The 13327-nt window shown below is 43.3% G+C and overlaps 1 protein-coding gene across 1 annotated transcript in view; it reads right to left on the bottom strand.

Moving 5' to 3' along the window:
- Nucleotides 1-13327, bottom strand: part of FGGY (FGGY carbohydrate kinase domain containing) — a 197495-nt gene that overhangs the window by 4645 nt on the left and 179523 nt on the right. Inside the window, exon 15 of the mRNA XM_074961645.1 lies at nt 584-645. Coding sequence (XP_074817746.1) covers nt 584-645 — 62 coding nt within the window. The remainder of the gene's footprint in view (nt 1-583; nt 646-13327) is intronic.

The raw sequence follows: 13327 nt of genomic DNA on the forward strand, positions 1-13327 counted from the left end.
GGTGGTGCTCACACACTTCTACTGCACATTCATGGCCGGCTCTACAGAAACTGCTGTCCAGTCTAAGGCTACTGCTACCACAGTTCAGATTTAACCAGAACACAGGTTTAAGGGTTAGGCATTTTTACTCAATGGAATAGGTCAGAGCCTTCATGCTATGGTGAGGGATGTCTTAGAAATACATAGCTGGATGGAGCTATTCCAGTATAACATATACAGCACCATAATGCAGGTCCTTAACTAATTCAGCATCTCCAAAATGTGAGTGTACTTGTCTGTCACCTCAAGACGGTTGTAGTATATGGAGATTATAATGCTAGTTTGTTAATCCTTGGTAAAATTTTCAAGGAGCCTACATCAGTTCTGAAAATGGGGCCTAGACTCCTGAATCATTTAGGCACTTTTGAAAATTTTACCCCACACCTTTTTACGCTTCGTTTGTGACATTTTCCCTGCTAACATACAATGTAAATAGGGACACAGATGTTATTGCACTCAAACAGGGCTAGAAGCAGACAGGCATTTACTTTGGTTGAAGTGATTGCTTCACTCTCATAAGTGGATACTTAAAAATCAAGATTACCTTTTATCCCTGTGGTTTGGAAGCACGATTTTCCCGATTTTTCCCATTCTCTCCATGGCCTCCTGTTAAAAGATAAATACAAGCTGGAAATGCCTCCTTTAATTTAAAATACTTTTTGACAAGAACAAAGTTTTTCAAAAAACCAATTAGAACATTATTAATGTATTTTGTTTCAGGTTAACAGACCAGATGTCTTAAAATATGTTCAATCTCATTATAAAGCAGTCATGCGAACGAAGTACAGTACTATAGACTCTTCAATGAGGCAAAAATCGGTTCTTTTTTCTTACTAAGAGTCTGGGGAAGAGCGGACTATCTTCTATTATTTATGGTAACTGGAGGAAATGATACACACATCCCTGGGGAGCTGATTTCTCTAATAAAGTGGTATTTTAGAAGAGATCTCTTAATCCCTTTTCCGAAGTATCAATTCCCTGAAGCGAGGCAGGCCAAAGTGTGCTCCAGAAGCCAAATGTAACTTGTGAAGTTCTACAATGTAGCTCGCGGCTGCCCTCATCTTCTCATACTGAGCGGCAGCAGGCAGAGCTCCATCCTGATCTGGGTGAGGTCAAAGCAAAGCCAGGTTTGGAGACTCCTGAGTTCCTGAAAAGGGATCCTTGTGGGCAGTCATGCTGCAGTCAATAGGACTCCCTGCAGGTGTCAAGGTATGCATGGAAGGATCGCTTTGCAGGATTGAGGACTAATTTTGCGGGACTCACACAAGTAGTCCCATTGGAGTTGGATGGATTCATCACCTCATGACTGAGGGAAACAAAAATGGCAGGGGCTGTACTATTTCATAGCACAGCTTTAGAGCTACAGCCTACAGACAGTTCAATGTCAAAGAGCCAAAGAATCATATAGATCTAATCAGAAATCTGCAGGTTTTTTACTTTCCCTAGCAGGAGCCTAAATCTGCCCTCTTATTAGTGCCAGTAGTACAGTGCTCAGAGGGCCAGGTGGCCTACTGGTTAGTGCACCCACTTTCCAGTCTCTTGTTTCCCGGGCAGAAGGGGGGCAGAGATGTCTGGCCCCTACCCCTAGGCCAGAGGCATCACAGTCTTTGTCCACCTTGGGACCTTGCTCTCAACCAGGTGTGGAAGGGGGACCTGGGCTGGGCCCTTCCTCTCCACCTGGTCCTGGCTCAGGGCCCTTTTGGGGAGCTGTACCAGCAGAGTATGTTTAGATCAAAACTATTTAGGCTCATCTCTGAGCCTACATATGCACACACACAAAGCAAGGTCAGCTTAGGTAGATATTAAACTAACTGAATCCGTAGAGAACACCTCAGAGGTGCCATTTCTGAGGAGATAATGCATTCTCTTCACATAGACACATGAGGGCTCAGAAACCACCACACACCAGCCAGGCTATGATCCTATAGGGAAGGTTTGATGTCCTTATTTGGTTAAAAAAAAATTAACTTCAGATTTTATGTAAAAAAAGGGCTACTTTCTCCCCTTATTTTCTGTCCTATAATAGGGGATATTAACTCAACCATTGCTTGGGATTACATAGCCTGTATCTTACAAACTCTTTCATCAGTTTATTACAGAGGTTGTGTGGAATTTATAGTCTGTATTTGACATGAATAAACAGTAAGAAGACACTAAATAAAGAACCTTCTCTCTCTTATAATTTAGAACACTTTCCCTCTTAAATTAGCCCCCTCTGCTGCACAGTACAAATACACCACCATGGAAAAATGTAAGAGATTATACATTTTGTATCAACCTTGTTTGTATTACTATACAGTTTTGCATGTCTATCTGATTTGCATCCACAGTTCAACTGCAGGTGAATACTGAACCTGGAAAAGGAGGCTGCACTTTTGAAAACTCAGCCCCCAAAAGAAAAGCATAAGCAATTAACTCAGTGGAGTGACACTAGTCCAGAATTTGCCCCATGACTGCTCTTCCAGCTATACTATGACAAATGAGCACTAGGGAAATAGAAGCACAAGAGAGAAGGAATGAGCTGTACCATTCATTATAGTTTTCTAGTCTTGTCTGTTTTCGGTCACAAATATTATACACACACACGTTCTCTGAGCTGCTATAGCCCTTGATCCCAGTCAGTATTTAAAAAAAACATGGGTTGCTCCTCTGGAAATGATCCAAGCTTTACTGATAAATATTTATGTAGACGGGTTTTAGTTTTAAGCTGTTATTCACTTAGTTATGGAGCTTTTCTGGTTTATTGGAGAGAACACCCACCCACAGAAACCATAGTGAATTAACAGGGTTTTTTAAACTTTGTACTGAGCTGCATCACTGCCTGCCACCTTCCTTTACTGTGTGTTGTTTGTTTGGGCCTAGACCCTACATGAGCACCCTTTCGTGTGACCCTCTTTTAAATGGGACTCGGCACTGGCGCCAGGATCATGCTTGCAGATCCCAGCACAGGACAGAGCTTTAGACTGTAAGCACTTTGCAGCAGGCATGGGTTTTCCCACGTCTGTAAAGAGCCCACGCATACTTTGAGGCAACATGGGCTCATTCCAGCTCTCACTGAAGTCAGGGGGAGTCTTTCCATCGAGTTCACTATGAGCTGGATTGGGCCCTGTGTGAGAAAGTAACTCATACTAATGTGCAAATCTCAGACCGATTGGGATAAACACCCTAAAGTTACAATCCTTCTCCAAAGTTTGAGGTCTCCCTTTTTCCTCAGAGTTGAGTTTCCCTCTTCCCTTCCCATGACTTCCCCTATTTTTAAATATGCCAGTTTCAGCCTGAGGAGCGCTGGAAGCTTCTCCAAGGGGGCTGGAACAATTTGTATAGTGGGGGTGCTGAGAGCCATTGAATTAAACTGTAAACCCGGCATATAATGGAAACCACTTCAAGCCAAAAAGAAAAGGAGTACTTGTGGCACCTTAGAGACTAACCAATTTATTTGAGCATGAGCTTTCGTGAGCTACAGCTCACTTCATCGGATGCATACTGTGGAAGCTGCAGAAGACATTATATACACACAGAGACCATGAAACAATACCTCCTCCCACCTCACTCTCCTGCTGGTAATAGCTTATCTAAAGTGATCATCAAATTGGGCCATTTCCAGCACAAATCATGGCCCAACTTGATGATCACTTTAGATAAGCTATTACCAGCAGGAGAGTGAGGTGGGAGGAGGTATTGTTTCATGGTCTCTCTGTGTATATAATGTCTTCTGCAGCTTCCACAGTATGCATCCGATGAAGTGAGCTGTAGCTCACGAAAGCTCATGCTCAAATAAATTGGTTAGTCTCTAAGGTGCCACAAGTACTCCTTTTCTTTTTGCGAATACAGACTAACACGGCTGTTACTCTGAAACACTTCAAGCCAGGGGGTGCAGCACCACCAGTTCCAGCACCTATGGGCATCTCTGCTGCTTTCTGAGCACAAGTAGCTTTAAATTGAACGTGTGGCTGTATGATCCCTTTGGGCTTGGGTGGGGAGGGTACCGATTATAATGGGAGTCAGAGAGCAGGATGGAGTCCTTATTGAAGAAACCTGAAAACAGGTTCTGGCTGCAGTTTAGTTTTCTGAACTGATTCACCCACCCTGACAATACATTTCTTATGTTTTGAAAAACACAAAGGAAGCTGGCACCCAAGCTATCTTTTGAGTCTATCAGGCAAATACTTTTGTATTTTTAAATACATCAGAGTCACATTAATCAATATTTAGGTTTGTTAGAGATTTATATATAGTGTGAACTGATCACGGTCATCGTGACAACATAGCAAAGAGAGTTAAAAATGGGTCAGCAATTTTCAAATAACAATTCACCCATTTTAGGGTGCTCAAAATATCCCAAGTGATTACTTACTATAATTTCTTTTTCTCTCTCTCTTTTTGTATTTCAATGATTTTTTTGTTTAAAGTCAGCTTGGCCATTGTTAATTTGACCAAAAACCTTACTCCCAGAAGAGATGTTATTCAGCAATTTTGAAAAAAAAAGAAAAAAAAAGAAAAAAAACACTGAAAATATGAATTTATAATGAAAACAGAAACAAAGGAAGATTAGAATTGCCCTACTGAATTAATTAAATGGTCAATCTAGTCCAGTATCCTGTCTCCAACACAGCCTTAAATATAGTAAATTCATAGTACTGCTGTTCAGAAATAGTTTATTTGAGGTTTACATCCAAATCCATAATGCCAGTCACCAAGAATTGTGCGTTCTTAATTTGAATGATGATATAACTTCTTTGTTTGCCAGTCTAGACTGTACAATGAATACAGTGATTTAAACACAATGAATTCTCTCTTAAAACAAAATATTTTGTAAAATTGCTTTTTAATCATTTCTTTCTTTCCATAAAAGCTACACTATAAATAAACCATGAAAGTTCACATTTGATCATTATTTCTAAAGGCTGGGCAAGAGGCAAGTGAAGGGTTTTTGCAGAAAAAAATAGAGGCACTGTGGTGCATAAATAAAAGAATGCATTCATGATTACTAACCTTTTGTTATAGTGTCAAAGCTGAGACAGATACAAGCCAGTAAACAACCTGCTTACCAATGAGAAATGTAGCAGAATGGGAATACCCACTTCTGTATGTGGATAGGAGATAAACAGGGCTAGTGAACACAATTCTCTAAACTCCAGTAATGTTTCACAGGAGGACACGGAACTACAGTTCTAACAGAGAACTGTTATTCCGAAAACAGGCAGATTTAGGCACTGACTAGACAGCTGCCACCTAGGGCCCAACATTTCAGAGGGGGCCCCATGACCCTGGGAGAAGTTCTACTTCAAGAAGAAGTCATCTAGCTCAAAGATCCCAAACTCTGGGAGCTCATCCTCAGAGTATAGAATGCACAAGGAGGCTGTTGGGTAGGAAGACAAGTTTCCCTGTCCTGATGAGGGGAAGGGGAAAACAAGTTCCCCTGGGGGAGGGATAGCTCAGTGGTTTGAGCATTGGCCTGCTAAACACAGGGTTGTAAGTTCAATCCTTGAGGGGGCCATTTAGGGATCTGGGGCAAATATTGGGGATTGGTCCTGCTTTGAGCAGGGGGTTGGACTAGATGATCTCCTGAGGTCCCTTCCAACCCTGATATTCTATGATCTACAGTGTTGTGTTGAATAATACCAGTAATGCCCATTTGTATTCAGAGGTCTAAAGTGTATCTAGCAATACTATTTCTAGAGCAAACTCATTCTGTAGCGACCAATGATTGAGCTGAATTTCTTCTCTAAGCATGGTCCATGGGCAGAGTTATACATTTAGGACTACATACTGCCCTCAATACACAGCAGATCACCCCATAATGTCAATGTGAGGTTTGCTGGGTGCATGAAACCAGTCTTCTTCCAAATTATCCATCAATGAAGTATCTAAATGATAAACCATTTGTAGAAGTGATTTACACAAACAAGGGCATATATTATTCAAACTGCTTATTTCAAACCTGGCCAAGGACTTGAAAACCTACAGGTGGAGCAGAATTGTCCATTGGTCCCATAACACCAATTTCCAGAGAAAACACTATTTTAATATAATAGATAAAACATGAAGCAAATTCCAAACTCTGCCCATTTAAAAATGGAAGGAAAGCGAAAAAAAAAATCTTTTCAAATCTAAGATGTAATAGGATGTAACTCAGCAAGGCTCTATACACGTTGGGTAACATTTTGAAAAACACCTAAGTGAGTGAGGAGCCTAAGTCTAAATTTTCAAAGCTGACTTAGGTTACATCTAGACTGTGATAAAAGACCTACTGGTTTGGACCAGCTGACTCAGGTCAGCCGCGGGACTTTTGCTGGAGTGTAGACATACCCTTAGGCACTATGGGCTAGATCCACAGAGGGATTTAACTGCCACTTTAAATGCCTAAGTCCAAAATTTAAAATGCTTGCTCAGCTGCTGCCTCACCTGGTAGGCACCTAAATTCCCATGGCGTCTAACTTTTCACTAGTAAAGTCCCCTACATTTCTGCTACTGGGCATGCACAAGGCCACCTAAGTCCTGATGCTGCCAACCTTCTCAAAGTCTAAGCACCAGCAGGATCCACAAAGGTGGATTTCCCCTGCCTCTCTTGCCTGCTGGACCAGATCTGTTAGGTGTTCTCAGGGTTGACCTAAGAGTATACCCATCAGATCAGACTCCACATAAAGCAAGAGTGGTGGGTCGGCCCCCTTACACCCTATAGTCCAGTGTTTAGAGCACTCAGCCAGGATGTGGGGATACGTCAGAGCAGGGACTGGAACATGGGTCTCCCAGGGGAGTGCCCTAATTGTTGAGCTGGAGAGTCATAAGAACACAGCCATAATGGGTCTCCAACAGTGGCCTGTACCAGAGCTTCAGGGAGAGTGTACAGAACAGAGCAGTTTGAGGTACCCACCCCTGTCTTCTGGCAATTGAAGGTTTAGGGTCACCTCGAGAATGGGGTTGCATCTGTGACTATGTTGGCATCCGTGACTATGTTGGCTAACAGCCATTGGTGGACCTATCCTCCATGAACTTATCTAGCTCTTTTTTTAACTCAGTTATAATTTTGGCCTTCACAGCATGCCACAGCAACGAGTTCGACAGGTTGCCTGTGCATTGTGTGAATAAATACTTCCTGTTGTTTGTAATAAACCTGCACCATAGTCTCTGCACACACTCCCTGCAGAAACATTTATTGAGGGGAAAGAGTAATTTTGTAATGCTGATGGTTAGGAACTACTTTAAAATTGTCCTTGTAAGAATTCTAAGCAACCTGCTTTTGTTTAGGGATCAGTTTGTTTGACAGATTAGTGATCCAGACTGTGTATTATCTGTGCTTATAGGACTCAAATAAACATATTTATGTAACACTTCCTTATCCGAGCATTGCTTCCTGGTGGCATATGACTACATGAAGAAAGTATGTGATGGACTGTCCACTATATCAGCGCTAGTCTCCTTTTTTCTCAAAGTTGTTTGGGTTATAGGGGCAGATATTGCAGAGTATATAAAGCCTAAAGTCCAGAACTCAATTCCCTGTGGCATTTGGATTGTAGCAAGCCAAGTTTCAAATCATGTTATGTATAAATATTAGAGCTACACCAAAATTTCAAACTTAAGACCAAAGTGTGAAATTTGGCTTTTTATTGGTTTAGTGGAAAGCTGGAAAGTTTCACACAGTCCCCTTGTTCTGTTGTGTGTTTGTAACCCTAAGACCTCAGGAATCTTTGGTTGTGAACATGTGTGCTTGCAAGTAAGAGTCAGAGGAGGCAATGGGTAGGTAGGGGAATAGATCTAAAGGATGGGTAGTTAAGTGGTTAAGGAACTAGCCTTCAGAGACTTTTCATGTCTCTGCTCTGCCACAGATTTCCTGTGTGAACTTGGGCAAGTCACTTAGCCTCTTTGTGCCTTGGTTCCCCAACCCCCAATGTGGACAATAGCACTTCCTTACCTCAGAGGGATATTGGGAGGAGAAATGCATTGAAAACTGTGAGACAAGGTGGGTGAGGTAATATCTCTTATTGGACCAACTTCTGTTGGTGAGAAAGACAAGCTTTCGAGCTGCACACAGCTCTTCTTCAGGTCTGGGAAAGGTATTCAGGGTGTCATAGCTAAATACGAGGTCGAACAGATACTTTGGTACAAGTAGTTAGCATATATTCTAAGGGACCATTCAAAGTGAAGTCCGGGACCGACACAGCTACACCAACGCTGCATACATCAACTAAAGATTGTGAGGCACTGTGGTGATGGGGGCCATATAATAGGAAAGAAGGAAACATGGGCCAAAAAGTATTATACCATTAAAAAAACCAACCAAGTTTGCTTGGGAAGGGTGATATTAGGTGTTAAGTGGGGCCTGGTTCATAGACCTCATATGGGCCTTCCATACCAAGGAAGGATGGTTTTGTGCTTAACACACTGGACTGGGATACATGAGAACTGCCATGGACTCCTTGTGTGACCTTCGGTATGTAATTTAATCTTTCTGTGCCTTAGCTGCCCATCTGTAAAATAGACAGCCGGGGCACAGAACCTCTTCTTTCCCCCAACCCTCGTTTGTCTTGTCTAGGGCAGTGGCTCTCAACCTTTCCAGACGACTGTACCCCTTTCAGGAGTCTGATTTGTCTTGCGTACCCCCAAGTTTTACCTCACTTAAAAACTACTTGTTTACAAATCAGACATCAAAGTACAAAAGTGTTACAACACGCTCTTACTGAAAAATTGCTGACTTTCTCATTTTTACCTTATAATTATAAAATAAATCAACTGGAATATAAACAGTGTACTTACATTTCCTTGTGTAGTATACAGAGCGGTATAAGCAAGCCATTATCTGTATAAAATTTTAGTTTGTACTGACTTCACTGGTGCTTTTTATGTAGCCTGTTGTAAAACTAGCCAAATATCTAGATCAGCTGATGTACCCCTTGGAAGCCTTCTGCATACCCCCAGGGGTATGTGTACCCCTGATTGAGAATCACTAGTCTAGTGTATGTCTACACTGCAATTAAAAACCTGCGGTTGGCCCTTGCTAGCTGACTCGGGCTAAGGGGCTTTAGTTGTGGTGCAGATATTTGGGCTTGGGCTGGAGCCCAAGCTCTAGTAACCTGCAGGGTGGGAGGGTCCCAGAGCTCAGGCTGCAACCCAAGATGGAATGTCTACACTGCAACTAAATGGCCCCATATCCATAGATGCCAACTCCATGGGTGCTCCAGGGCACCCACAGGTAGCCCCCTTATCAGCTTCCTCCCACCCCCCGGTAGCTCCCGCCCACCAGCAGGCCCGCGGATCAGCACCTCCTGCCCGCCGCAATCAGCTGTTTTGCGGCGTGCAGGAGGCTGGGAGGGAGGAGGGAGGACATGGCGCGCTCGGGGGAGGGGGCAGAACTGGGTAGGAAGAGGTGGACTGGGGGTGGAGCAGGGGCGGGAAGAGGTGGGGGGTGGGGCCTTGGGGGAAGGAGTGGAATGGGGGTGGGGCCTGGGGCAGAGCTGGGGGTTGAGCACCCCTCAGCATATTGGAAAGTCGGCGCCTGGGCCCATATCCCGAGCAACCACAAGCCCGAGTCAGCTGGCATGGGCCAGCCGTGGATTTTTAATTGCGGTGTAGACGTACGCTTAGCCTGTAAACTCTTCAGGGCAGGGACTGTCTCTCCCCATGTGTTTGTACCAGGCCTGGCCCAATGAGGCCTCGATCTTAGCTGGAGCCTCAAAGCATTACAATAATACAAATAAATATTACACTATACGTGGGTGAATTTCACCCTAAACAAGAAGAGGCAAGAACAGATGTACAAATGGTACCAGGCAGCAGCAAAGGCAAATGCAGAAATGGCCATAGTACTAATCAACTCCTCTTCCTAAGCACTTCGCTACCCCCTGATTCAATGACTAGCACCAATGCGACCTACCCACCATTGCGCAGTCTCCCAAGGAACCTGCTCTTTCCCCAGACGGGGCGAGTAGATGGACAAAGCCAGAAGAGGAGCAGCCGTGGCAGTGCAGCTGCTGCCGAGGGTGACTGTCTGATTTCGTGCAGGCTCTGATGTTAATCACTTATTCAGGAGGTCAAATTTAGAATGGGATTGAGGGTCGACGCTCATTGTCACATCATCTATCAGCTGGGAAATATGTTAGGGTCTAAGTACTGGCCACACTGTTACTAATTTTAGGTTGTTTTGTTGTTGATTCGACTCCGTGCATTTCTGTGCCCCCCTAAGTTGCCTGTGACTAACAAATCATTAAGCAGCTGGCTTTGTGGGAGCTTTATAGCTGGCACCTCACCATGCCCACAGCAGGTCAGATGCCAGTTTGACCGTTTAGGGGTGGTTTCAGTTTACACAGGCAGTGGGAGCAGCCCAACAGTTAAGCTCTTGTTTCAGTTTCAAGGATTGTTGGCATTGGGTGCAGTGACTCAGTTGTCTGTGAGCAGTGCATCAGCAGTCCTTACCCCTATGCCAGGGTTCAGCAGTCCTTGCCCTGGCATGAGTGTGTATAGCTATCCATACACACATGCGTATGGAGTAATTGTGTCACCCACCGCTGAAATGTAGCTGCTTCTGGGGTGGAACAAAGCAGCTATGTAACAGCACACAGCAGCACTACCGGAATATTTTAGGAGAGAAAGTGAAGAATACTGTATTTAACTGAAACTGCAGAGGAATATATGCAAACATGTCTCAGACTTGAATGTCTTGTGTTGTTTGGCAATATGGTCGAATGGCAAGGACACCAGCCTCGAAGTCAAGCAACCAAGTGCTAGTCCAGGCTCTGCCATTAACCAGTTGTGTGACCTTGGTCAATTCACTTAATCTCTGGGCTTCTGTCACCCAAAAAATGTAGGCCCTGTGGAGCAGGTGTGTCGGATTGGGACCTTTGGATTCTAGACTAACATTTTGTATATATATGAGGACCGAAGCTAAGGAAAGAGCAGCAGGCATCTTCTGGGGAAGACAGAATATGGGGTGGGAGAAAGAGATTAAGAAATTGGCACCTCCTCACTTGGCTATGGATTTGACACAGTATTTTGCCACTGCAGGGAAGGTGCAGGATGCAGGTTTATTCAATTGATTTCTTGTCACGTTCATGCTGCGCATACAGCTTTCCTCACCTTTAGTTCAAACTTTTATTTGCCATCTGGCAACTGTAGTTTTTAATTTTATTTTTGCATCTGTACGTGCTTTATGAGCAGGACAGGGTTTGGTCAATTCATTCCATATGTTCGTTTACTCTTATAACATTTTTTGGCTCTAACCAATCTATAGACATGCCTCCCTTAACCCAGTCCCCACACAGTGTCTTCCAACCATGGTCCTGGGGTATCCAGCTGGGATTTAGTCACGAGAACAATTTCTGAAGCCACTTTGCTTGACCATTATTGCATTAAGAAAACTGTCACATTCTCAATAGTTCCTAGTTCTCTGTGTAAATGCAGCCAATTATTCATTCACATCTTTCCAACACCAGCTCAGTGGACTTGACTTTACCTCCTCCCATTTCAAGTACATTCTTCACTATACTCCAGCGGCTACATGGAGGTTAATGTGTGAAATCCCAGTTGTAAGTTTTGATTTGTGATTTTTTCTTTTCTAGTTACAGTTGCTTGAGAAATGCCAGAAAGCACGTGAGAGTATCTAAGGAACAAGATCACCATCTATACAGACTGGGTTGTATTAAGGGAATTAAGCTGGATAGTTGCTCATATAAAAATAGAGGCTTTTAAAATGTCTTCTGTTATTATAAATAAGGATAAGAGTGAGAGGTCAAAACTGAGAGAGTAGGCCTGCATGAAAGTATCAACAGATCTCTGTGTGGCAATCCTACCGACATCTTTGTAAATGAAAAAAGTCAAAGCTCACTTAATATCAACTTTAGCTAGCATAGCGTCATCAGGTGAAGTATGCTCCTTTTTGAGGGTGCTAGAGGTAGAACCCCGAAGAGTTATAGTCTGGAAAATCAGTTAGTTTGGAATTTAGACCTGGGATGCAGGACTATCTTATCCTTGTGAAGCGCAGCAGAAGGAAGTCAACCATCCAGGTCTGTAGCTCACTCAATTTCCTTGCTGCTGTTATAATCACGATAAAGACAGTTCTTTGGGGATAGAAGGAGTACTCCCCCAGTTCTGTAAACACTGAATTCTGGTTCCCAGATGGAGCCTATTCTCAAAATGAGGAACATACACAAGTAAGATATTTTAGAAACCTTTTGACTGCTGAATGACTGATGAAGCTTCACCTGGCAGATGGAAGGGTGATACTGCTGCCAAATGCACTCTGATGGAGGCAGAGAATCCTGTCCTTTTAAAGGTAAGTACAGAGACCAGAACATTGTGATTCATGTTGACCAAGGTGACAAATAAGTAGCCAGAGAGCACACTGACCTCTTCCACACAGAGTAACACTGCCTCTTTGACACCATGCAAAACTGCTACAGCATGTCCTTTGGAAAAAGGCTGCCCTATGCCTCGTGACCAAATGAGCCAGTGAATGGAGCCCTTGTGCCTGTTCACAAACTAGGGTCAAATAGATTTTGATTTTTGACAAGTTTATTCATTATTTTTAATTATCCAAATATCTAATACAACTATATTCAGCATATGCCTGCTTCACAGACTATCTTGCTTTGACTGTTAGTGTTATTAGTTAGATTGCATTGTGCCCAAAATGTGCTAGGTTCTTTCCAAACACAGGAAAAAAAAAGAGCATACCATCTAACCTTACATTTAAGCTCATGTGTAGCCCCATTGACATAAGCACAATAAGCACATAAGCACAAACTTAAATGCTTTGCTAACTTGGGGACTCATCCTGCAAGTGCAAGTTCACACAGGAAATCTGTGGCAGAGCAGAGACATGAAAAGTCTCTGAAGGCTAGTTCTTTAACCACTTAACTACCCATCCTTTAGATCTATTCCCCTACCTACCCACTGCCTCCTCTGACTCTTACTTGCAAGCACACACGTTCACAACCAAAGATTCCTGAGGTCTTAGGGTTACAAACACACAACAGAACAAGGGGACTGTGTGAAACTTTCCAGCTTTCCACTAAACCAATAAAAAGCCAAATTTCACACTTTGGTCTTAAGTTTGAAATTTTGGTGTAGCTCTAATATTTATACATAACATGTATACATAACATGTCTTCTCCAGCCCATCTCATTTGAGTGTCCTTACACCCCTCCCTGCTGGCATGCCACTCCCTCCCTTGACATAAATAGGTAGCTCACTCAGTAATTAAACAAATAACTGAAGGCTAGATTGGGACTTAATGATCCGCCTGCAGTAGGGGGCAGAATACTGATGTGCTGCCTCTGAAGCAGTCCGGGAGGG

Source organism: Natator depressus, chromosome 8, assembly GCF_965152275.1.
Source record: "Natator depressus isolate rNatDep1 chromosome 8, rNatDep2.hap1, whole genome shotgun sequence".
Classification (NCBI taxonomy): domain Eukaryota; kingdom Metazoa; phylum Chordata; order Testudines; family Cheloniidae; genus Natator; species Natator depressus.